Source organism: Nannospalax galili, unplaced genomic scaffold (assembly GCF_000622305.1).
Source record: "Nannospalax galili isolate Female #2095 unplaced genomic scaffold, S.galili_v1.0 scaffold831, whole genome shotgun sequence".
Lineage (NCBI taxonomy): Eukaryota > Metazoa > Chordata > Mammalia > Rodentia > Spalacidae > Nannospalax > Nannospalax galili.
The window spans coordinates 198,953-224,197 of NW_008329142.1; the positions used below are offsets into that span (position 1 = coordinate 198,953).

A 25,245-nucleotide genomic window follows, 5' to 3' on the forward strand; every position below is an offset into this window, starting at 1 on the left:
TATATATATATTTGTGGAATAGTATGGATAAGTATACATCGCAACCACATGCATTCTGAATTTCCTGATCAGCTGACATTTTATAAATATATTTTTGTCCTGACTTCTCTTACGTGCAGGACAATAAAAATTGTGGATCTCAGAAACTGCACTTTGTTTTCGACTGAAGAAACTGGCCTTCATTGAGGGAGAGAGGAAATGTGCTAATTCGTCAGCAACCACCTCCCTAAGCTGATATTTGTTCAATTTGCACTAAATTAGCGGTGGTTTAGCAAGAACCCTTTGTCTGTGGGACGGTGGTTCTGGCAACCATTATTTATTCGTGGAACTGCCATCCGCTGGCTCCGCCCGAGCTGGGGGTGGGGAACAAGCAGCGCGTGGAGAGCTCTACTGAGAATTAAAGTGAGTGAACAAAGAGAACTCCCAGCAGCCGCGCGTCAGCGCCTCTCAGCTGCACCAGGAGACGCCAGTCAGGCCTGGCAAGCTGCTCCAATCCGCCTCCCAAGGAAAAGAGCTGAAGTAAATAATTGATGGAGATTGACCGGACCCGAGACAAAGCTTTGCAGGAAACCAATGCATCGGATTTTAAGCGGCTTTGGAGTCTTCTGCCAAGTACGGGAAAGGAGAGTGCAGTAAGGACTCTGATGAGCGAGGCTGGCAATCTTCCACCTTGGGCGTGGCTCTGGCCTTTTTGTCTTCTTGTCTCTCATTCCCTACCCTGTCCCCGGTGGTCTCCACCTTCTCTTTCATCTTTAAAGTAACCTTTCTTTGGTTACTTCTATCCTGTCTTCCCTTCAATCCCGCCCTCTTTCCTGCCCAGTCCAGTGAGGTCAGCTCATGAATACCGCTGCACTTCCTGGGGAGAGTCTGGCACAGCTTGGTACCAGGGGTGTTCGCCTGCTACAAGCCGAAGCTCTAGCCGATCCGGACCGCCTGCAAAGAACCGGCTCTCAGCTCTCAGAGTCTTGAGGTTACCGCCATTGTTTGGAGAAACCAAGTGGGTGTGGATCCGGATCAAGCATGCTCAGCCAGAAAGTCGCTTATAAGACTGAGAAGTTGAGCTTTCTCTCAAAGACACAGAAGTAAACCCCAAGGTCTCCGGTCTCCAGAGTATCAGGAAGAAAGCGGTATTGATGTGCATCAACTTCTTGGAAGCATCACCTCGGCTGAGAAGTGAGCGCTTCGCTTCTGGATTTCTAAAGAGATGAGGATGAGAAATGGGGTGGGCTCTTGGGCAGATATGATTTGAGATTTAAAGCGTTGATTTGAGCCTTCCTGAAGTTGCTTGGCTGATGGTTTCCTTGGGAAAAGTCTTAAGATACCTCATCCTGTCCCTGTGGGGGAGCATCTGACAGCTCTAGGTGTCTTTGAATGTGGAATCCTGGAATTGGAGCTGTCTGGGGTTTAAAGCTGTCTGGGGGTCAGGCTTGAGCGTTACTGAATGGCTTCTCAGCTCCGGAGTAGTTCTGCCTAGTTAAAAATAAGTGTGTATTGTCAATATAATTTAGTTGAGTTATCCCATTAGCCTGACTCTATGCTGATGAAGGAGATTAGATATTCTAGAAAGGTTGTGGGCAACTTTTTTCCCTCTGAAGTCTTTGTTCATCTTTACATTAGGAAGTTGAATTAGGAAAACATTCTGGCCTCAGAAAGGGAGGTGGTGAGGGGTCTTTTGGTAACATTCCTTTATGAAAGGAGAAATGATTACATTGTAAGTTAAGATGGAGTCTTAAAACAATAACAGGAATAATACAGGTAAAGCGACTAATCACTTCCAAAAAACAAAAGGTGTGTGTGGGTGTGTGTTTGTGTAAGCAAAGTTTATGTCTAACCATGACCTTCCTGTGCTTTACAGATAAATACTATTTCCACAGAAAGGGGACTAAATGGACTAGCTGACTGGATCACTAGGGAGGAAATCCCATGAGGCAGTAGCTTGCTGCTTTCCAGTTTAAAGGAGCCAGTGTTGTATTTACTTTAGAAAGAAAACAAAATGGAAATTGATTTTACCACCAGGAAGGAAGATGCATCAGCCTCTAGGTGCAGAGTTGGTTTGTTCCAGAATTTAGCTCCATAGGAGTAAATGGGCATTGAAAACACTCCACTTAGTCTGTTAAACTTCCCTGAGAAGCTACTTTAAGAATGAAAATGCCTTCTATATTGCACTTACACTTAAATTTTAGTGGTTCACAGGAAGTAAAAAATCAAGTAAGTAGAGCCAGGCATGGTGACAAAGGCCTTTAATTCCAGCACTTGGGAGGCAGAGGCAGGAGGATTTCTGTGCCTTTGAGGCCAGCCTGGGCTACAGAGCAAGTTCTAGGCCAGCTGGGGCTACAGGGAGACCCTGTCTCAAAAAGACTGAAAACACTCAAGTATAGAAAAATTCATCACCAAAACCTTAAAAGCATTATAGTTATCCATCTACTTTGAAAAAAATATTTCAAGCTACAAAATACGTTTTTGAGGTTGTGAATAACTGATCCTTCGAAATAATTCCTATTGCTCCTGTTTTCCTGAGACTGGTGTTGACTAAAGTCCGTTCTTTACTTACGTTTTCTTCTGAGTTCTAGTCCAAAAGAAAATTGGCAACGTTTCTCTAAAGACAACATCAGGGGCTGGAGCTGCTTGAGAAAACTGTCGTTTATCCATAGTAAATTTTCTCTAGGAACCGACACCATTACATTTCCTTAACTGACACATGGGAATAGTAATTCAAAAAAAGAAAGAAAGGAAAAAAAGAAACCCCTTTTTCCACTAGACTAGGTTCTAAATGAAGATTTGATGCTGAAGAAAGCCAAAGTCGTTCGGACCTTTGACAACTGAAGTATCTAGACCATTTCATTTTCCTTCTAAAGTCTCTTCCAGACCTATCCTTTTCTCTCTTTCCTTCCCCATCCATTTCTGAACCTGTATTTCACCCTTTCCAAAACCTGCTATTCAGGGAAAGCAAGGTTCAGCTACTTTCAGATCTGTCCTTTTGCTGATGTGAAGTAAGATGGAGACAGCGCCACCTTGGGCAAAATGACAAGTAGCAGCCAGTCTGCATCCATTTCCTTACCAAAGCTTCCATTAAGCGCCTTCCAAACCTAATTGTCAGGAGCTTCTCTTGTACAGCAAAATCGCCTTTGGCTCTGCAACAATGCAAACTTGCTGTATATTTCTCTTCTTTTGTTTCTGTGCCAGCTTAGAAAGGAAGGTTGATCGTAAAAAGAAGAGGATGATCTAGTGATGGACGATTCCAAGTCGCATCCGGTAGGTTCTTCCTAGACTGCCATGAGTCAGCCACCGACCGGGGGCGTTGCCCCTGCCGCAACCTCTTCTGCCGCCGCCGCAGCCACTGAGGCTCGTCTGCACCCGGAGGGCAGCAGCAGAAAGCAGCCGCGAGCGCAATCACCCGCTAGGCCTAGAGACAACTCCCTCCGACAGACATCCGGGACCACGCGGTCCCCGGTGGGGGCCGGCACGAAACTCAATTCTGTTCGGCAGCAGCAGCTGCAGCAGCAACAACAACAGAGTAACAAGATTACCGGCCGCTCGGCGCCTCAGGTGGGCTCCAGAGCCGGCGGAGGCGGGGCGGAGAAGGCGGCGCTCCAGGCGCCCAAAGGGGCTGCTCCGGGAGCTGTCCAGCCCTTGGCTGGTGCTGAAACGGCCCCCGCGGCGACCCCGGGCATCCTGGGCAGCAGGAGAACCGGACCGCAGGAGGAGCCATCCCGGGAGACAGAATCCGTGCCCTCGAAAGTTGGGGAAGCCCCTCCGCTCGGGGAAGGAGGAGGAGGGGGCGGGGAAGGAGGAGGAGCCGGCGGAGGCCCGGGGGACCGGGAGGGGGTTGCTCCGCAGCCGCCGCCGCCCAGGAGCTGGCGAGGGAAAGGCGTCCGCGCTCCGCAGAGGGGCGGCAGCGGAGGGGAGGGGGTCTCCCCTTCTCCACTCACCCCTGCCTCGAGCAAAACCCAGGGCCCCGGCAGCAGAAACTCCGGAAGCGGTGTGGCAGGGGGCGGCAGCGGCAGTGGAGGGAGCTTCTGGAAGGAGGGATGTCTGCAGTCTGAGCTCATCCAGTTCCACCTGAAGAAGGAGCGGGCGGCAGCGGCGGCGGCCGCGGCTCAGATGCACACTAAAAACGGCGGCGGAAGCCGCAGCTCCCCCATCACCGGTGCTCCTGCCATTTGTGAGCCCCTTGTGGTTCCCTCTTCCTCCCCAATGGCGGCGGCAGCCGAAGGCCCCCAGCAGAGCGCAGAGGGCAGCACCAGCCGCGGGGCCATGCAGGCGGCTGCGCCCCCTTCGTCGCAGCAGCACCCGCAACAGCTCCAGGAGCAAGAAGAGATGCAGGAGGAGATGGAGAAGCTGCGGGAAGAGAACGAGACTCTCAAGGTGAAATGGGGTGGGGTGGGGGTGGGAACCGAATGGGGGAGGGGAAGTAGGAGCCTCCAAGGATTAGGGCGTGTCCCGGCGGGGTGAAAGGGTGCTTACTTGTTAGGGAGCGGTACCGAGGAGGGGAACAAGAGAGGTGGAAGAGGTCCGAGGCCTGCTCCCAATTTGGAACTGAACCTAGTATTAGTAGCGTTGAGTTTCTTTGAAAACCAAATCTAGGCCTTCATTTGTCTAATTACCACGGTTTGTCCCACTTTCTCACGCAGAGCTAGAATAAGAAAGCGAGAGAAGGCCTAAACTGGGCCTCGTTTCCTAGTTTCTTCTTCCAGCGCCCTATCATTCCTCTCTGGTGGAGAGGGGGCTATAAGCTGGGAATTGGGAGTTGAGATGGGATGGACCGGGTACGTATCGGAGGAGTTCAAGGCTAGGCCAATTGTGACCCGCGGCTTGTCACTATCTCAGAATGAGATCGATGAGCTGAGGACCGAGATGGATGAGATGAGGGATACTTTCTTCGAGGAAGATGCCTGTCAACTGCAGGAAATGCGCCATGAGTTGGAGAGAGCCAACAAAAACTGCCGGATCCTGCAGTACCGCCTCCGCAAAGCCGAACGCAAAAGGCTCCGCTACGCGCAGACGGGAGAGATCGACGGCGAGCTGTTGCGCAGCCTGGAGCAGGACCTCAAGGTCTGCTGCACCGGGGCTCGAGGGCGCGCGTCTGGGGGCGGGGAGTGGAGACTGGTTGAGAGCTCTTTGTGCTGAAAGACCTTCACTGGTGGCTGGCAAACAGCGTTAGGGATACGGAGTTTCGTAGTGTTCAACACCGATTGTCAGCGTCAGGAAAGGGACTGGAACCTACCAATGAACCGAGCCTTCAGCTTTGCCAGCTCTCCAGGGAGTAACCTTGGCTCTTTCAGAACGGAAGGGAAGAGGGCGCCTCCCTTCTCTGCTGAAACAAGGGCGTGGTAAAGCAGAGGCTCTGCTTAGCTTGGCCTCCAGTGACCTGCCTCCAGTGCCATCTTGCCAGAGAAAGCCAGGTGAAATCAGGCTTTCAAGAGTACCGTGGATGCGAATTCCTGTAGAGGCGCTGACACACAGAATAGGAGCATCCTTAGGAAAACAGAGCTAAGGTTTCTTTCCTCAGGTCCTCACCTCCACCCAGGACGCCTTCCTCTCTGCACTCACCACCTAGTAACTCCCTGAAAGTAAACCTGTCTAAATGGCAGTCATTTGGAGAAGAATGAAGCAGAGGAAAACACCTCACTTTGAAGTGAAGTTGCTCCTTCAGATGATGTCCCTAGGGAGACAGCTCAAATCTTTGCGACATACTTTTTCACCAGGTGCCATCTCTTTAGTTTAGTGTAACAATATGCAGATTCGGTGACAATACAAAGCAGTTATTAAATTCAGCCATTGATAACCAACTACAGGTTTAAGAATATTTGATTAAGTACTAACTTCATCAATATGAAAGTAAAATGTATTACCCTAGATTTCTTTTAAAGGAAGTTTTAAGCAACATTTTATTAATGCCTTTGCTGCATCCATTTTGTTCTTTCTGGCACATCTCACTACTCACTGGGCACTGTAGCATCATCTGACTAATTTTAAGGCAAGATCCTAAAAGGTGGAGATTATCAATGCAACCACCCTACAGGTGCACCACTGGCCCGGGTTACCTAGGTTACATGCAAGTATTTGAGCCTTATAACATGGCTTAGAAATAACCAGGCTCACTCCACCCAGTCGAGAGAGAGGGCTAGCTGTGTCCTGAGCCTCTACAGTCCATGCTTGATTGTCCTTCCAAGCCTTATAATTTTCATGATAATCGCAAAAGTTGGGTTAAAATATATTATATTAGCATTAAACTAAAAGAGTATCAAGAACTAAAATACTTGAAATTTAAGTACTTAGAGTTATAAGATTAAAAAAATTGAGCTCCATTACCCCACTGGTAAAACATGTCTCTTTTCCATTTCTCAATGGAGGCAATAGTGAAGCAAAGAACTTATGGTTTTGTTGTAGAATTAGATATGTGAAATTTCTCAGTCATGCAGTACTATGAGAATGAAGTCAAGAACCAAATCACCTACTAGTTGTTAGCTGTGCAGCCATGAGCATCTCACTTCACCTCTCTGAGACTCTTTTCTATAAAGCAGGAATAATAGCACTATCTCATGGGATGGTTGTGAGGTGATTGATATATGTGAATAGCTTATACATGTGGTATTGGAAAGCTGTTATGTGGTAAATGCTACATAAATATTTGTTTTTAATACTTTCAATCTGAGTCAAATTGTATTTTATTGCAACAAACACTTCAATTTAGGTTGCGAAGGATGTATCTGTGAGACTTCACCATGAATTAGAAAACGTGGAAGAGAAGAGAACAACAACAGAAGATGAAAATGAAAAACTGAGGCAACAACTTATAGAAGTTGAAATTGCAAAGCAAGCCTTACAGAATGAGCTGGAGAAAATGAAAGAGGTTAGTATTTCATTATTTCATAATAAACTGTATATTTGAAGCTCTTTAGAACAGAATCTTAAGGACTAATGTAACTACTAAAATGATCTTTTTCTTTTGTGATTACAAGGCAATTTATTATTCCTACCCAATACAGTAACAAATACAAGATTTCATATTAACAAATGAATACCAAAGAAAATTCTCCAACTTGAACTCTGTTTGTAGTTTGACATACTATTAGCTACAAAGTGATGTTTTATACCTGTTATCAGAATGTATGTGAAGTAAATAAACAGCATGCCAGACAGAAATGGTATAAAGATTATGAATGAATGATGCTTGTGTTAGTTGAAAGGAACATTTTGTGAGATTATTACTATGTTCATAGAACCATAAACTTCTAGAAAAGACAGGGTTGTAAAGGCCTTTCAATCTATTCCAATCATTGCTTAAATATTCTCCAAAACAAAGCTTCCCAGGTTGTCTAATGTTTAGACTCTCACCCTGAAAATCTTCACAGTAGCCATTCAGTCCTATAAGATCTCTGTTTAAATGTTTTCTTTTTTTTTCAGTTGGGACCTAGCCAACTGCACCTTAAACTGATTCATCTTGGTTCTACCCTTTAGGGTTGAAGATACTAAGTTCTCTTTCTCGTGCTGACTATTTGAACATTCCTACTTTATTTACCATGGGTCTTCTCAAAGAAAAAAAAAATGATCACAGAAAATAACTGGAGCAGAAAAGAAACAAAAGATCTATCAATAAGTAATTAGAGTCATGATACATAATTTCTTGGGACTAAAATATGTTTTTTGAAAACTACCTAAGTATATACATTGCAGTATATGGAAACTAGTAATGAGAATTAGCAAAGGCATGGGTGACTTCCTAAATAATTTCCTCTGCTTGGATACACAGAATTCCAAGGCAAATCCTAGTCTTTGCTTGTACTGAGATGTTGAGCCACTTATGTCTGCCGTGTAACAGTGAACATATCAGTAATCCGATTTAGATTACATGTGTGAGGACTTAACTTTGTAGAATATGGTTTCAGTGGAGCAAACTATTTTTGTGATATTAGCACTCATTAATTCTTACATTACTCTAACTTGAAACACCTTTTAACTTTTTAATTTTTCATTATTTAATTAATTTGTGTTTTTTGAGATAGAGTCTCCCTGTGCAGGCCTGGAGCTTTCATTGTCATTTAGGCTGACCTCAGACTTGTGGGGAGCCTTCTGTCTCTGCCTCCTCAGATCTGGGATCACAAATGTGAACCATCCACACAGGCCTAAACATCTCTTTAACATGACAAAATAAGGAAAATAACTTAGTTGATAGATTCTTCTTGGCTAGTAGTCCACGGTGGCTCTGTGTTATGGTAGAAAAATATAGAAACAGAGTCATGTGACATGTCTTCACCAGTAACCAATGGAATAAAATGGAAAGGCCCCTAACTTATACTGCTCTTTTTGGTCTGAGCTTTAAGGATATTTCAAGTAATTTTCAGCATCTCCTGCCACTACGTACTTCATCATGAAGTCCAGGGCTTTTCCATTTAAAGAATAGCACTAATTTTCTATTCTGAAGTTAGGAAGTCAAGTATGAAATTAATGTAGGCATAATTATGTGTTATCTTCAGCACTGTTGAAGAGTTTCAACCTCTGCGATTGCATTTCTGAGGGCAGAGGGAATGAATGAAGTAGGTAGCTGGGTTAGTTTGTGCAGACAGCTGTAACAAAGTACCAAGAATAGATGCTTAAATGATTATTTACTTTCTCACTATTCAGGAGGCAAATTTTCAGTGGAGTTGTCCTTTCTGAGGGCTATGAGCAAAGGATTTGCTCTAGGCCTCTCTCTTTGTCATGTCAATGGTCATCTTTATGTTCCCATGGCATGTTCCCTGTAGCTATCTGTTTAAACATTTCTCTGTGTGTGGGGGATCTGGGGCTCAATGATTAGGCTAGGCTAGCTAGCCAGAAAGCCCCTGGGATCTACCCATCTCCACCTCTTCTGTGATGGGAGTGCATGCACACATCACCATACCCAGATTTTTTACATAGGTGTTGGGAATGGAACTCAGGTCCTCATGCCTATACAACAGCACTTACTGACTGATCTAGCCCCAAACTTTCCTTTTTATAGGAACACCAGTCATATTAGATTAAGATTAATCTTAATTAATAAAAGAGAAGAACAGAGAACGTTCATTGTCATTCCCATGAGGTTCCACACCTGTTCATGTGTGACTTGCATTCTGTCACATTCTTTGTTTATACTATTAAAATCACTCACATAAAAACAAACTTAATTTGATTACCAGAGATAAAAGAGAAATACCTTGTTTACTGTATAACATGATGAAGGAACTTCAGATCCCCAGGACCCACGTAAAAGCTAAACATACCACCCTGTACATCTGTAATCCCAGTGCTGGGAAGGACAGAGCCAGATAAATCTTAGGACCTCAGTGACTGGTGAGCCTAGCAGATATGAGGAGCTCCAGGTTCAGTAAGAGATCTTGTCTCAAAAAAATAATATTATAAGATACACTAATCTATGGTTATAAAACAAGTCATTATGAGTCAGTTTAATATTATGCCTATTTAACAAAATGATAGAAGTAGGCTGTCCCCTGTGGCCACGGACCTGTCTAGTTACAGGTTCTTGGCTCTGATAACAGTGTCAGGTATGGACTTCTTATTGTGAAGTGGGTATTAAACCCAATTGGAGGGTGGATGGTTACTCCCATAATATTTGTGTCAATTGATAAGATTCTGGATGATGGAGAGTCAGATTTCCCTACTGTGTGGTGCCTGGTAAGTTGACCACACTCTAAGGGAAAGATACACACTCAAGAGCACTTGGGAAACACAGATTAGACTAGATAGGCCTTTAAAAGTATTTCTAAAAAGACAAATAATAATAGAAGACATGAAGTTGGGGGTAGGTGGTAAGATGGGGGTAAAAAAAAGGGAGGAGGGGGTCTGAATATGATGCAAAGAAATTATATGTAGTTCTAAAATCAATAAAAAAATAAGATTGAGACTGATAAAGGAAGATGCCTAACATAGTCTTCTGATCTCCACATGAGTGGGCACACAACACACGCACACACAAACGTGCAAACATATACATTAACATACAGAATGGTGTAAGAGTTTTCTGATTTTCATCCCATGTTCTGAAAAGGAGAAAATGCTCATAGATCATCAACTAGCCAGACACATGGGACCTTCTCCATCCTAAACTAAAAAAAAAAAAAAAAAAAAAAAAAAAAAAAAAAGACACACGGGTGTCAATGTTGTCTGGCTGCCATGAGGAAAAGCTAGAACATGGAAACGTTCTAAGTAAAGTCATTGTAAAGATGCAATCTTTTTTTTAATCTGAAGATTCACCTCCAAATGAAACTTTATTATTTTTATTTTATGTGTATGAGTGTATTGCTTGCATGTATATGAGTACACGCACATTGCACAATGCCATGCATGTCAGAAGAGGGTGTCGGATTCCCCTGGAACTGGAGTTAAGGACAGTTCGTAGCCACTATGTGGGTGCCAGGAATCAAACCTGGGTCCTCTGAAAGAGCAGCCAGTATTCTTAACCCCTGAACCATCTCTCCAGCCCCATAAAAATATAATCTTTTATTCCATTCCAATACACTTTCCTGTGATGTTTTCCCTCTCAGGGGTTCTAGTTCTCGATTGGCAAAATACTGGTGCAGCACCAGGCATTAGGGGCATGGTGTTCAGTCAAACCTCAAATGCCATTCACATTCACCTTGGAATAAGAAAAGCCAAACCTCAATCTCCGACTTAAGAATACAGCCATGAAAGTCTAGGGAATTTAGAAGCATTTATGGCAGGACATCAGCTTTCTGTGTGTGTGTGTGTGTGTGTGTGTGTGTGTGTGTGTGTGTGTGTGTGTATTTAAGCCTGAGGTCAACATCTGGTGTCTTCCTCTAAAGCTCTTCACCTTATTTTTGAGACAGAGTCTCATTGAATCTTGAACTCACTGTTCATTTCAGTAAGACTGGTCAGTAAGACCTGAGATCTTCCTGTCTCAGCCTCCCTCTCCATAAACTCTAGGATTACAGATGTGTAGTTCCACAACTTGCTTTCATGTGAATGGAGATCTGAACTTGGGTCCTTGTGCCACAGGCACTTTACCTACTGAGCCAGCTCCCTATCCCAGACATCAGCTTTTAAAGTAGCCTTTTACCAAGAAAAATATTAGAAAATATATAGTGGGGAGAGAGAAGAAAAATGGCAGCAAGAGAAAGAGACCTAGTATGGCGTATGAAGATTTGAGAAGTACTAAGTTTTTTTTTTTAATGTGTATGAGTGTATTGCCTGCATGTGTGTAAGTGCACCTATGTTGTGCAATGCCTGAGAAGATCAGAAGAAGGTGTCAGATCCCCTGGAACCAGAGTTACGGATGGTTGTTAGCTGCCTCATGGGTCCTAGGAATTGAACCTGGGTCCTCTGCAAGAGCGATCAGTGCTCTTAACTGTTTAGCTATCTCTTCAGCCCGGAGAAGTACTAAATTTGTTAAAAGAAAAAGAAAACATATCCTAGCAGGTACCCATCTGTCTGAGGCTGACTTCGATATTCAGAAAAGTATCAATAGAAAACATAGTTTTAAAATGTTTAAAAATCAGTTGGAGACGGAAAGATGGCTTAGCGGTTAAGACTGCTTGCAGAGGATCAGGTTCAATTCTCAGCATCCACAAGGTGGCTAACAACAGTCTATAATTCCAGTTCCAAGGATCTGACACTTCTTCTGGCCTCTATGGGCACTGCATGCACAGGGTGCACTTACATATATGAAGGCAAAACACTCATATACACAAAATTAATTCTTTTAATCAGAAATGTTCCATTCAGACAAGGTATTTGGAATGATAACTTCATTATCCTCAACAGGATAATATTAAAACTGAACTGTGGGCCAGTGAGATGGCTCTACAATTAAAGGAGCCTGCTGCCACACCTGACCACCTGAGTTTGATCCTCAGAACTCACATGGGAAAGGAGAGAACTCCTTGAAAGTATACTCTTGAGTTCCACGTGCAGGCCATGGTGTGCCCTCCCACCCCAAATAAGTAAATACATGTAATATAAGCAATAATAAACTGGGCTGCTGTAGTAGATGTATTACTTTGTGGGATTGGGTTACTGGCTCTCCACTTCCTTAGCCATAAAGTGAAAGCATATTCACATCCTTATTGAACATTAACCACATGAACTAAGAAACCTTTTTTTTTGTCTTTTGCCCATGGAGAAATATAGAGCCAAGCAACATTCTGATGAAGAAAAGATACTAGTTAGAGAATGAAATCATAAAATATTAAACAAAAAGAAGCAATCTTCTAATCCCAAGATTTTAGTTGCATGTATGGAGTCATATAGATGTTGAACAGCACCTTTGGGACCAGTAGGCCATCTGCTAGAGTTTGGAACCATTTGCTAAAACTTTAACTAGCTTCAGGAGTGTTGACCAATTGCTCTCAGAGATAGTGTCTGCTCAGAGTCCTATGCACTTGCTCATATCCATCTGCTTATCTTCCCCCCTTGAGAGGATGGAGTAGGCACCTGGGAGTAAGAATTGAGTGGAAGAAGGATGGGGGTAATTAGTTTAGCCTTTTACAGTTTGTTCCTTATATTGAAATAGCTGATATTCTGCCAACTGCAAACAAGAGGGACCTCTTAGAATACTACCTTCAAATCTTTATGGCATTCTCATTCCCATTATAAAGCACTGATTGCTAGTAGCAGTGTGTTTTCTTCCTGGAGAAAAATGCCTTTACCTTTCTATAACCCAGAGAAAGGGACATCTGCCTTTCAGCATTATAAACAGTCAGAGCAGCAGAGATTTCTATGAAAGTTATTGCATGGAAACAAGAAGTACTTTGAATGTCTGGACAGGTTTATGCACTATTAAAATAAAGTCTGGGTTTGGAGGAGGTTCTGTACAGCCTGTTCTCTAGGTTGAATGAGTGTTTGTTCCTGTTAAGTCAGTCACTGCCCTTCTCAGAGGGCTTCTGTTGTAGGAGGAGGTATTATTCTGAATGACTTGAAGCCCCTTGTGCTCTTCATGAGGGAAGGAGCCTTCCCAGATCATTTTTAATGTCTGGTGCTTGAAAACAATTGATGATAGGCATTTGAGCAAAAATAATCATCAAAATAAGACCCAAAACAAGAAAGAGTGAACTGGTGATGGAAAGTACTTATTGGATCTTTTCATTTCAGAACTTATATTGTTTTTGCTGTTTCTTCTCCCACCCTTATGTAAGAGTCTTAAAGAAAATAATTTTCATAAAATTTTCCAGTCTTGGCTCTGGAGGCTCTTAACTGCTTGGCTGCAATAGCACAGTCTGTCTTGGGACTTTTATTTTCTGCGTACTTGGTTAAATATATACTATCCATTACGATGAACTTTCATTTTCAAATGCAGAAATAATTAGTACTATAAATTTTAATAGTAGTATCTCTGTTCTTTTAATACATTGTGATCCTATTAATGTACCTGGTGCTTTTTACACACACAATTTTTTAATAGACAAATCCATGCCTACATGTCTACAATTTTGTACTTATTTTCTTATTTAAAATAAAATGCTGATCATACTACACATGATTTTGGTAGGTAATGTTTAAGTTATGAGGTGCAAAAGAGAAATTTGATTGATTATGTCAGTGAAGGAGCAGCCCAAGAAGCAATTTTAATGGGGAATTCTTCAACATGTGAATATTTTCTCATCTTCTTTTAAATACGTAAGCATGATGTCTTTAGTTATATCTTCTAGAGCCAATAGTTTGTTGAATAACATAGATGGGAATAATAAAATAAAAAAGAGTGTGCCAAGTAAACATTAGAAACCTTGTCTTCTGGAATTTACCATGTGTTGAATCCATTTTTTAATCACATTTTTATTTATTTATTCAGGGTGTGTGTGTGTGTGTGTGTGTGTGTGTGTGTGTGTGTGTGTGTGTGCTTGTCATGCATGCCAATGTGGAGGTGTGGATCCCAAGAATTGGGCTTAGCAATAAGCACCTTTATCAGCTGAGCCATCTCACAGGCCCATGAATATATTTTTAAAGCTGTATTTCTTTAGGAATTATAAACTTTAGTGGATCTCTTAAATGAAATTTCCTATGTAGTGGTATATGCCCAAAATTCCCACACTTAGTCTTGGGTAATTGACTCTCTTAACTAGTGTTAAGCTCCAGCAGAAGCAAAGTAGCTCTTTGATCAGAAGTTGGTGTATTATTTTGTGAAATATAGTGAACAGTTATTATAGACTTAAAATTTATGGTTATTTACAAAAAAATGCAGGTCAGCATTATCTACCCACCATGCCTGCCCACACACCACACACATAGTTGATCAGATCACAACTTCTTTCTCGGCTGATTTTTAAACTTTATATTCTTGAAATTGTAAAGCTTTGATAAATGCATTTTATGTATCAGGAATGTAGCTCTGTTGCAGAGCATTTGTCCAAGCATGCACAAGGCCCTGGGTGCAATTCCAAGAACTACAGAAAAAGAAAAGAAAAAGTTTGCTTTACCCAATTAAGTATACTCTTTGTGAGTACTTTGATGTTTAAAATATAATGGGCCCCTTTGTTCAATAGTTATGTTTGAAGGTCTGCTGCATTTACTGATAAAACATATTTATGAGGGCTGTTTACATCGCTGGTTTCCACTTCTTTGATCTAGATTAATGTGGTGTAACTGCTCTGAGCTGAGCTTTGAATGCCCCACCTCTGAGAGGGCAAGCCAGCAGTTTACCTATAGAAAAATCTTCATGGCATTACCTGTGTAGTTGTTGGAGGGTTGTTTACCCCTCTAACTTCCATGTTCAACTTACTTTTTAAAATGACTTGATTCACAATAAAACTATTCAGCAATTGAAATAAAGTTTAAAAATCAAGTCAACTACAAATTCTGAGATTAAAATAAGCTTAAGCTAAAGGGATGTCCATTGATATGAAACGGCTCTGAGTTTAGTAGCAGTCACTGTGTAATGTGGTGTTACTATGCCAACATTACAATTACCTGAATAAAACAGTCTGGCTCTTAAATTTCGTTTTTAAGAGTGGGTTCAAACTCAGAGGACACTTATTCTCGCAGATATCTTTTGAAACCATCTGTGCCCTGGAACTCTGCTTCTGGAACTCTGTCTTCCTGATATGTTCTCCCCTGAAAGTTCTATAATCATTGATAGAACTATATTTCATCAGTGAGTTAGTTGTCTTGTTGCTCTGACGAAATACCTGGCAAAAGCAATTTCAAGAAGTAAGGGTTTATTTTGGCTTACAGTTCCAAGGGATACAGTCTATCATTGCTGGGAAGTCACAGATGGCAGCAGGACATTGAGGTGGCAGGTCACATTACAGTCTCAGCAGTGATGAATGCTAGTGCTCAGCTTATTTTCTCCTTTTTATTCAGTCCAGGACCCCAGCCCATGGTGCTACTCACAGTTAAGGTGAGCCTTTCCACCTCAACTAATAAGTCTACCCCAAGGCTTGTTTCCCCGATGATTCTATCAAACTAACAATTCTGGCAACTGGCAAGCACAATCACCATAATTTATATAATTATTGTTTCATGTGTTTGGTTAATACTTCTGCTGTTGTGTGATTGTACAGATAAAAGAGAGAATAGACACAATGGCAGGACATTGCATTAGACTCTAAGGCTGAAACTCACCGAAGAGCCCTACTAATGGATTTTTTTTAATACAGAGAATTAAACCTCTTATGATCTTTTCAATTGTTTTCTAGCTCAGGATTTAGCTAGGTCTCATGCTATAATTGCTGCCAGCTCAGGATTCAGATTCCGGTTTCATGCTGTAGAAATCAGAATTAAAGAAGTTATGTGTAGGGCTGAGAACAAGTTCAGCTTTCCTCATAGTCTGAGCCACAGCTTTTTATAGGACCTTAGTGCTCCACTCTAGGAAGTCACAAAGATCATGTAGGAACCAAAGAATTCACTGTTGTTTGCAATAAATACCAGCATATTTAGTGATGGCACCGAGGCATTCTAACTGAGGTGGATTCTTTAGCAATGCAGGTCTCTAGAGTGACATCTGCCCCTGCTTCCTGCCCCTGTTAGCTGCCAGATGCTTAACACAGAAGGTATGGTATATAGGTAACAAGCATTTCTAATTTTCTATTACTGAAATTTAATAGAGTTTTCTCCTATGACTTTGATGGGTTTTGTCTTTAAGTTTCCAAAGGCCTAATAAAATTATCCAAGTTTATTTGGCTTTGTATGTGTGACAGACATAAACTTCATATAAAATGAACCTCTATTAAAAAAATCTCAGTTCTTGCCTTAAGGAACTCCAAGCCTATAGAGATCTATATAGTATATATAGCACTTTTAGATTTTGCAGCAATGTTATGGTTTGAATATGAATGCCCCATATAGACTCATGCTTCAATGCTTGATCTTTAGCCTGTGGTGTGATTCTGGAAGATTCTGGAAACTTCAGGAGGTAGGGGAAGAATTAGGTGAGTAAGGTATGTCCTTAAAGTTGATACCTGGTTCCCAGTCCTTTCCTCACTTACTACTTCCTGTCGCCTATGCCATTTGCTCCCACTGTCAGGATGGTTTCCCCAAGTATACTGGCCAAAACAACTGTATTCAAGTACTCTAAAACTATGACCCCAAATAAATCTTTCTTTCTGATGTTGTTTTTATTGGGTGTTATGTCACAGTGACATAGAAAAGTAGCAAACAGGCAATAATTAATAGTACTGTTCCCTACTGCTTCCCTCTACTATGGTCAACTTTGACTGCCTGAGAAAGGCATTGTCTACTATTAAAATTGTCAGAAACTAGCATATAGCTAAAAAAAACCCACAAATTTTTGTTTGAATTTAACTTAGCAAATATGTACTAATATTGAGGCAATGAATATATGTATACAAATACGTATATATAAAGGATGGCAGAAAATGTCACCATGGGGGTGACACTCAAGTTAGTTGTTTTTATTGGAAATAACAGCCTTGTACAGGTTGTGCTCATAGATTATTATACCAAATATTTTGATGGCCATGATCTCAGAGAATTTTCACAAGAGCATCCAGATTGATTTCTCAGAGGTCAGGGCTCAGGCCAATTTTCACTCTTTAGCTCCTTTAGCATTCAGTTTGGTGTCAGGATGTAGACAAGTTGACCATCTTCTTTTGTAATATAATAACTACTATTTCATACTTGGTAGTTCTTTTTCATTTTTGGTTTTGTTGTTTTGAGACTGGGATTCAAGCAGCCCAGTCTGCCTTTAAACTCACTGTGTAGCTGAGGACCACCTGGAACTCCTTTTCTCCACTTCTCAAGAGCTAGGATTGCAGGCATACACCACCATGCCTGCTCATACTTAATTTGCAAATTTACTTTCCCCATGCTAGACTATAAACTCCCTCAGATTGAGTGCGTGTTCGTCAGTGTGTCCAAAGCCAATAGAGGATGACCTGGCAAAGAGTTGATAAACAATAACAAATAATTCTGAAAAAATGTAATTAAGAATGTTGCTTTATCTGAGAATGGAAAAACATAAAACAAACCCTAAACCAAACCAAAACATGAGAACAGTGACTCAGACCAGACTTTTTCCATAGTGCCTGGGGTAACGTCAACAAAAGAAGGAGCAGGTGGAAAATGGCAACCTCCCCTGTTTCTCTGTGCCTCGTGCTCTATGCCTGTTCTTCCTAATACAGGCAGGATCTTTTTTCATCAAAAGTACTGAAGCCCAAGATACTTTAGGTTGTTCTGTAGCTTTTATTGACTCCACAGCTAAAGCCTTTGTTCTCTCAATTCAAGAACTGGATTTCTCTTGAATTCACTAATACATACTAATATACATACAAAAACTGGGACTAAAGAGGTTTGGAAGAAGTCAGTTTGCTGCCGTGGGAGTATCTTCTTAGCTGTTTAAATTAGAATTCACTTGGTTTCTTCTTCTCTAACTCTTGTGCCACTTTGGAGTCAATAAAATGTGCAGTTTTGTTGCCTGTTGGGAAGTATTTTCCAAATTAAAAATTCAGTTGCTTTGGTGACTTTTAGACATGACTGAATTTTAATGGAAATAGCAATCATTTCTTTAATGTTTTTAATCTAATTCCATTTTTACACTGTAGGGTCTTTTAAAATTATCTTTATACAGATGGTAAGTGACATTTGGAGATGACATTTAAAGATGTCATTGAGCATCTCTCCTGACATTTTCCATTTTACACTCATGCATTTCACTTAATAGAGTCATTTATATTCAGAATGGTTCAACTTAGAAACACTTAAAATAAAAAATTCAAAGTATTTTGCATTCATCTGCTGCCTAGCTCAGTTATTTCCAGTTGTCCAGCCAATTAATCAAAGAGGTAAGTGGTTCATAAAATTAACTGTATTCTTTCTTCACAGTTTTTTTTTTTGCCATCCCATCAGCCAAGAACCTTAAATAGTAACAGAAATTAGTAGACAGCTCAGTTGCTTATTTCATTGTTAAATATTAGACAGCAAATATATTGACATGCAGTTTTATCCTCTGCTTCCTTACACATGAAAATTTTTCATAGACCATGAATAAGTGAATCCATCTGTATAAACTTAGGAAAAGCTTACATGGAAAGGATTCTCTTTTAAAGAAACTGCTTTCGTCATCATCATCATCATCATCAAGGATTCTCTTTTAAGGATAACTGCTTTAATCATTGTCATCCTCATCATCATCATCATCATCATCAAGGATTCTCTTTTAAGGATAACTGCTTTAATCATTATCATCCTCATCATCATCATCATCACCACCACCACCACCATCATCATCATCTGGGTAGCTTCCGGGCTTAAATCCCAGCACAAGGGAAGCAGAGGCAGGCAGATTGCTGTGAGACTGAGGCCATCCTAGTCTACATGGAGCGTTTCAGGCCAACTGGAATACAGGGAGACCATGTCTCAAATGAATCTGGGTAGCTAAAAAGAATCATCAGTTCAGGGAATAATGCTGCTAGACTTGTCCAGGTGATAGTCTTCATTTATACTGTGTCCAAACTATGCATACTCTAACTCTGAAAACATTTGTTCATCTCAGAAAAAGCCTTGTATTATAGATTTGTCTCCCAGTTAAGGTTTATTTCGTCTTATACTTCCAAGTGATAATCTATCACTGAGGGATTTCAGGGTAGGAACTGAAGGTAGGATCCTAGAAGCAGGAAACAGAAACAGAGACAGAATGCTGCCTACTGGATTATTCCCTCTGCTTGCTAAGCTAGTTTTCTTACACAGCCCAGGCCCAGGCACTTGCCTAGGGATGGCACCCTCTACCCCCGACAGTGGCTGGGCACTCCTACGTCAATTAGCAATTAAGAAAATGCCTGACAGACCTGATCACAGGCCAGTCTGATGGAGGCAGTTCTTCATTTGAGGCTTCCTCTTCCCAGGTGACTCTAGGTTTGTGTCAGGTTGACAGCTGAAGCTAGCTATGACAATTTAGTAATTACATGATTTATTTTTTGTTTTTAGCATTTCCTTCAGTAATTCTGAACTGCTAATTTCTCATCTTTCTCTTCTGAATCCTTAGATAATTTTTTTGGCTCTCATCATTGAATCAACTTGTTGCCATTTTGGTTCTGCTTTTTTAAAGACAGCAGAAATAGAAATATTTAACTCTTGCGTTTTTTAGTCTCTGAAATTCTTAATACTGTTAGCAACCTTATCTTCAGAGCTCAATCTCTTATGACTGTTAGTCAATAACAGGCCATTTTTGCTACTTTAAGAATGCAGTTGTTTTCTAAAGCTGCCTTCTGTTTTTCAAAGTAGTTTTCAGAGATTTTGTTTGATTGCTTTTTCTTTCCCTCTTGCTAAGTTTTAAAATCATGTTAAATTTTATTTTGGTAACTTTGAGATATAATTTACATTCCATAAGTTCATTTATTTGAGATGTAAAATTTAATGTTTTTATAAATATACAGAGCTATGCAATTATCACCATAACCCAATTTTAGAACATTTGAATCTTTCCATTAAGATCCTATGAGGCCATTTGCATTCATCTTGTTCTCAACCCTAACTTCCCTAACCTCAGTCAACTAGGGACCTACTTTCTGCACATACAACACTGTATTGTTTTTAATATATCATACGAGAAGTAGCCTTTGTATTGAGCTTCTTTCATTTAGGTCAAAGATTTTGAGGTCCATCTCTATGGCATATATCTTAGGATCCTCTTTTTTTCCAAATAATATTCAATTACATAATTACTTATACATCACATTTGTGTATCCACCAGAATGCTAACAGTGTAATTTTTTTGTTTGGAGCTTTGTTTGGGTGTTTTTTGATGCAGGGTGTTACTCTGTAGCTGTTACTGGGAAGAACTCACTGTGTAACCCAGGTGACTTCAAACTCATGCTGATCTTACTGTCTCAACCTCCTGAGTGCTGAATGGAAGGTGTGAGGCAGCATGCCTCACATTAATCATAAAATTGGAAAATAAGCATTATAGCTAGGCATGCTGCCTCATACTATGTGTGTGATGATTGATCTGGATGGTTAACTTGATTGGGCTTAGAAATACTTATGACATTAAAGATTATATCGGCAGTGGTCTTTTCTAATGAGCAATTCAACCCATGAATAATATATTCAAAATTTGCGTATATTATAGGGATCTGGTGAAGCTGTGAAGGCAGGGTGTGGTTAAGGGAAGTAAGCCTTTAAGGGTGTGTTCTTCAAGGCTTTGTCTTGCCAGGGCTCCTTCGTGTTATGGTCCTGCACTGCCTCCTATTCACTATAATTTGAGCTGCTCCCAGGCCTTCTCAGCCAAATGGGTTGAAATCTCTGAAACTACGAATTAAAATCTTTCTTCCTTTAAGTTTCTTTCTCAAATGTTTCACCTCAGTGTCGCCAAACTGATTAATAGATCCAACAACAGTATAAGAGCTTTCCTTTCTCTAATTCCCACTAGTATTTTTTTAGTATTTATGATTTGTGTGTGCACACATGCATGTATGTGTATAAGACCAGTTCATGTGCATGCCACAGCATGCATGTGGAGGTCAGGCGATGACTCATGGAAATCAGTTCTCCCATCATGTTTGTTTTAGGTTATTCCTCAGGGTTGGCAGCAAGCACCTTTACCCACTGAGCCATCTAACTGGCCCTTTCGTCATTTTTACAATAACCCTTTTAATTGGCTAAAATGATTTATCACTAGGGTACAGTCTCTTTGCTCTCTCAACAACAGTTTTTTAAATTATTTATTTTTATCTTATGTGTATGAGTGTTTTGCATACACAGATGTGAGTGCACCACATTGTAGGCAATGCCCACAGAGGCCAGAAGAGAGTATGGGATCCATTGGAACTGGAGTTACGGATGGTTGTTAGCCATCATGTGGATACTGAGACCTGAGCCCAAGCCCTCTGCAAGAGCGGCTAGTGCCCTTAACTGCCTAGCCATTTTTTTTAAGTATAAAATGTTTTAATTCCAATTAATGCATTTTTCCTTTCATTCTGTTTTCTTTCTTAGTTCTAATTTTCATTCTATTGTATTTTTGAGACAGGGTCTTGCTGTGTATCTAAGCTGGTCTTGAACTCATGATGCTCCTGTCTCAGTCTCCCAAATCCTGGGCTTACATGCATGCCCTCCCCTTGTACACTAGTTTTCTCTTATTGCCTGTACTATTGGTGGTATATAGAATACATTTTTTTGCTTAATCTTAATCTACTGGAAGATTAACCCTACTATTTTATTCTAACAGTTTTATGAGATTTAGCTCATACATTCAGACTTATGATCCATTTTTAGTCAAATTTTGTATATCCTGTGAAGTAGGGATCTAAACTTACCTTTGAGCACCTGAAGCTCCATTTGTCCAGTAGCATTTGTTGAAAGGACTATTTTCCTAAATTGCCTTAATGTGGTGTGTTCCATTTCCTTTCTTCCTTTTTCCTTCCTTCCTCCTCCTCCTCCTCCTCTTCTTCTTCTTCTTCTTTTGAAAATATCACCACTGAATGTCAAAACATACCATGTTGGCTCACTGTGCAGGCTGTACCTGGCCACTTAATAGTTCTTGCTCTCTCTTTGCTACAGATGTGAACGACGTGTATTTCTCCTCCATTTTCTGAGAGCTACTTGTCATTAATCTAGCTGTGGCCTATTTGAGGTAGCAAGGTCTACTACTGAGTACTGAGTGACCCTGCCTTTAGAAAATGCTTTTATCTCAGAACATTTTGGAACATGCCTATCTATAGTATATGCAAAACAATAAACCCAAACATGGCTTTTTTCCTAAGGCTTTTTCTACTGATGCTTCCACCTATGAAGCCAGAGATAAGTAAAATTATAGTTCATAAGTCCTTGCTGGGTTTATCATCATCCCTTCCTGCAGAGTTTTTAGGTGCACTGGAATTTTAGTCACCAGAGAGCTATGCTTTACAAATGGACAGGGCAACTTCACATACATGAGCATGGCAGTGTGTATGCATGTGTTGGGAAGACAGGGTAGGAATGCAGAGGGGTTTTCTTCCCAGGCTTGTTTTTCAACAATCATAGGAGTTGGATTTTATATAGTGTATCTATTCCAACCATACAACACAATGATCTTAGTGACAAATCTTCAGTTGTTCAACTATGACCATAAATCAGTTTTAACATATTTTTATCACTTTCTATTTCTCATATTCATTTACTATTCAAACCCGTTCCTTCCTTCATTCTTACTGTTCCAGGTCACCACTAATCGTCAGCTGTGCCTTTTATAGACATTTCATATGAAATGAACCATACTACAGGTGGTTTCTTATGCCTTAATTCTTTCACTTAACAAAATGTTTTTCAGATTTTTGTGTGTCACATCATTGATCTGTAGCTTATTACTTTATATTGCCACATACGATTACACTGTATAGGTACCCTGCTGTATCTACAAACTAGTGGATAAATATGTGGATTGTTTCTAGTTTGGGGCGCTTATGAATAATGCTTCTAAAATATTCTTGTGTAAGTCCTTTCTGGATATGTTTTGGTTCATCTTGGATATGTACATAAGAGTGGATTGTTGGATCATATTGTACATTTATGTTTAACTCCCAAGAAACAGGAATGCCTACTTTTGGTTTGGACTTCTCATCTTCTGTTTCAGACATAAAAACTATATACTAAATAAATCCTGTTTCTTTCTTTTAGTTTTTATATCACATGCATTTATTTATCATTTTTTATCCATGTATGTGTATGCGTATTGGAGCATGAGCATCATAGGGAGCTTGCAAAGATCAGAGGACAGCCTGAAGGAGTTGGTTCTCTCCTTTCATGGTGTGGGTCTTGGGGATTGACCTCAGGTCATCAAGCTCGATGGTAGGCACCTTTACCCGCTGAGTCATCTTCCCAGTTGTAAATGCTGTTTCTTGTTTGAATTTCACAGATGTTGTTGTTAAAGGAAATTTTCTCTGATTGTGGCAGATGCTTAATGATTAACCTTAGATGTATATTTATATTTTTATTTTTGCCTTTAGGTGCATTTTAGTAGGAAGAATAGGAAAGCTTCACACTGCATTTGCCTAGATTTCTGTCAATTTACATGTGAAATTTTCTCTAAACATAATAATAATCAGGAAACATCTTCTTCATCTGTGATTACTTCCTGTGATTTCTTAGTATATGGAATATCTTATTACTGTTGCAGCAATATCTCATGATCTTGCATATTTTTGTATGATTTGCTTAGGTACTAAGACATATTCAGAACTTGAGCTGCTCTCAGGTCTGGAGAACATATGTATTTACAAGTGTTTTCTTTAGCTTTGCGTTAAAAAGAAAAGTGATCAGCTCAAATCACAATGTATTTCTTTGTAACAATTTAAATTTTCAGATATTTAATTATCCAGCTATTTCAAAATAACTTTGAAATAATTCATGTGATTAAACACAATACACTTCTAATAAGTACCAGCATGCCCTTTAATAAAAATAAAATCAAATTACAACATTTCAATGGCCATGTATTCCAGTATCTGTAATATGCTTCAAAGTAATTAGTTTGCTATATACAGAGATTCTGTTATGAAGATTCTGATTTTTGTTTTGTTTTGTTTTAGAATTCACTGGGCTAGGTTAAGAGTTGCTAGAATTTCTTCCAGAGGCTAAAATTGTGCATATATATGCATGCACAGGAACATGCATTCACACATACTTGCTGTTAACTGCTCAGCCATCTCTCCAGCTCCACTTTAAATTATTTTCCACCTTCAATAGACCTAAAGTCAAAGTAAAGACTTTTAGTCCCCAGGTACATCTACAAAGAGAACACATTGCCTATCTCAGTAGAAGTTAGCTCCTGGCCACTGCATCACAGACAGGGGATAGGTGGTGTGGGAACAGGTCCTGTAAGGTACTGAACAAAACATTGGAGGTAGGTCTTGGTTTCTTCCTACATATGTGACCCTAGGAGCCCAAGGTAGAGTTTGATTCCAGTGTCACTAGGAGCCAGCTAGGCTATTTATATGGAGGTGTGGTGATCTAAGCATACAAAACTAATAGCATAATGTACATCTCTGTATTCAGTTTCAGTCAGATCTTGGCAGCCTTGCCAACTTTACCAGGTCTTCTGTTTTTTTTCAAATGAAACTATACATCTGAATTTTTCCAGTTTAAATTGTTCACACTTTAAAATTTCGTAGCTAATTCCAATTTTAAAATTTTATTTGGTGTGTTTGTGTGTGTGCATGTGTGTATACATGTGTGTGCATGCACACATATAGTGTTGTGTATGCCATGACACTTGTATGCAAGTCAGAGGACAAATTATGGGAGATGTTCCTTCCTTCCATCATGTGGATTCCAGGGACCACATTGAGGTTGTCAAGCTTGGCAGCAAGTGCCTTTCCCCACTGAGTCATGTCATAGTTCCTAATTCCAAAATGTTTAAAGCACAATGTGGACCATCATTTTTTGGGTTTCGTTGTTGTTGTTGTTTTTAATTATTTATTTAATAACCACATAAGTAGAAGAACCATTTCATTACAACAGCATTGACATATTCAATAACAATTTCCAGAGTTAAAATGCATCTCTTTCAAAATTGGTTGTAAATTTTGCGGTTTACAGTTGAATTAATACAGTTATACAATATTGTACTCAATATAAACTCTGTAAGACATAAAATTGAATGAGGTTTTAACCTTTAAAAAAGATCTCTATTTCATTTTAAAATATACTGTTTAATACAGAAAAACTCATTTTTAATGCAACTAACGCTTAGATGTTTGTACATCTCTATATATCTCTATATATCTGATTATTACTAGTCACATTCAGTTACTTTCTGAGCTCCTTGGCACCTGTCCATGGATATAAAGTCATCAGGTAGATTTCAATGGTAATGTTTTTCACATC

General features: G+C 40.2%; 1 protein-coding gene across 3 annotated transcripts in view; it reads left to right on the plus strand.

The window, feature by feature from the left end:
• Positions 1 to 63: 63 nt before the first annotated feature.
• The window catches only part of Soga3 (SOGA family member 3), a 62,990-nt gene continuing 37,808 nt past the window's right edge, over positions 64 to 25,245 (plus strand). For 2 of the 3 annotated variants that reach the window (XM_029563674.1, XM_008833570.3), the window contains exons 1-4: positions 64 to 1,173; positions 3,189 to 4,365; positions 4,828 to 5,052; positions 6,695 to 6,853. In XM_029563674.1, the coding sequence (XP_029419534.1) occupies positions 3,274 to 4,365; positions 4,828 to 5,052; positions 6,695 to 6,853 (1,476 nt within the window). In that variant the 5' untranslated portion in view covers positions 64 to 1,173; positions 3,189 to 3,273. Of the gene's footprint in view, positions 1,174 to 3,183; positions 4,366 to 4,827; positions 5,053 to 6,694; positions 6,854 to 25,245 lie in introns of all 3 variants that reach the window. The other variant, XM_008833560.3, reaches the window with a different exon arrangement.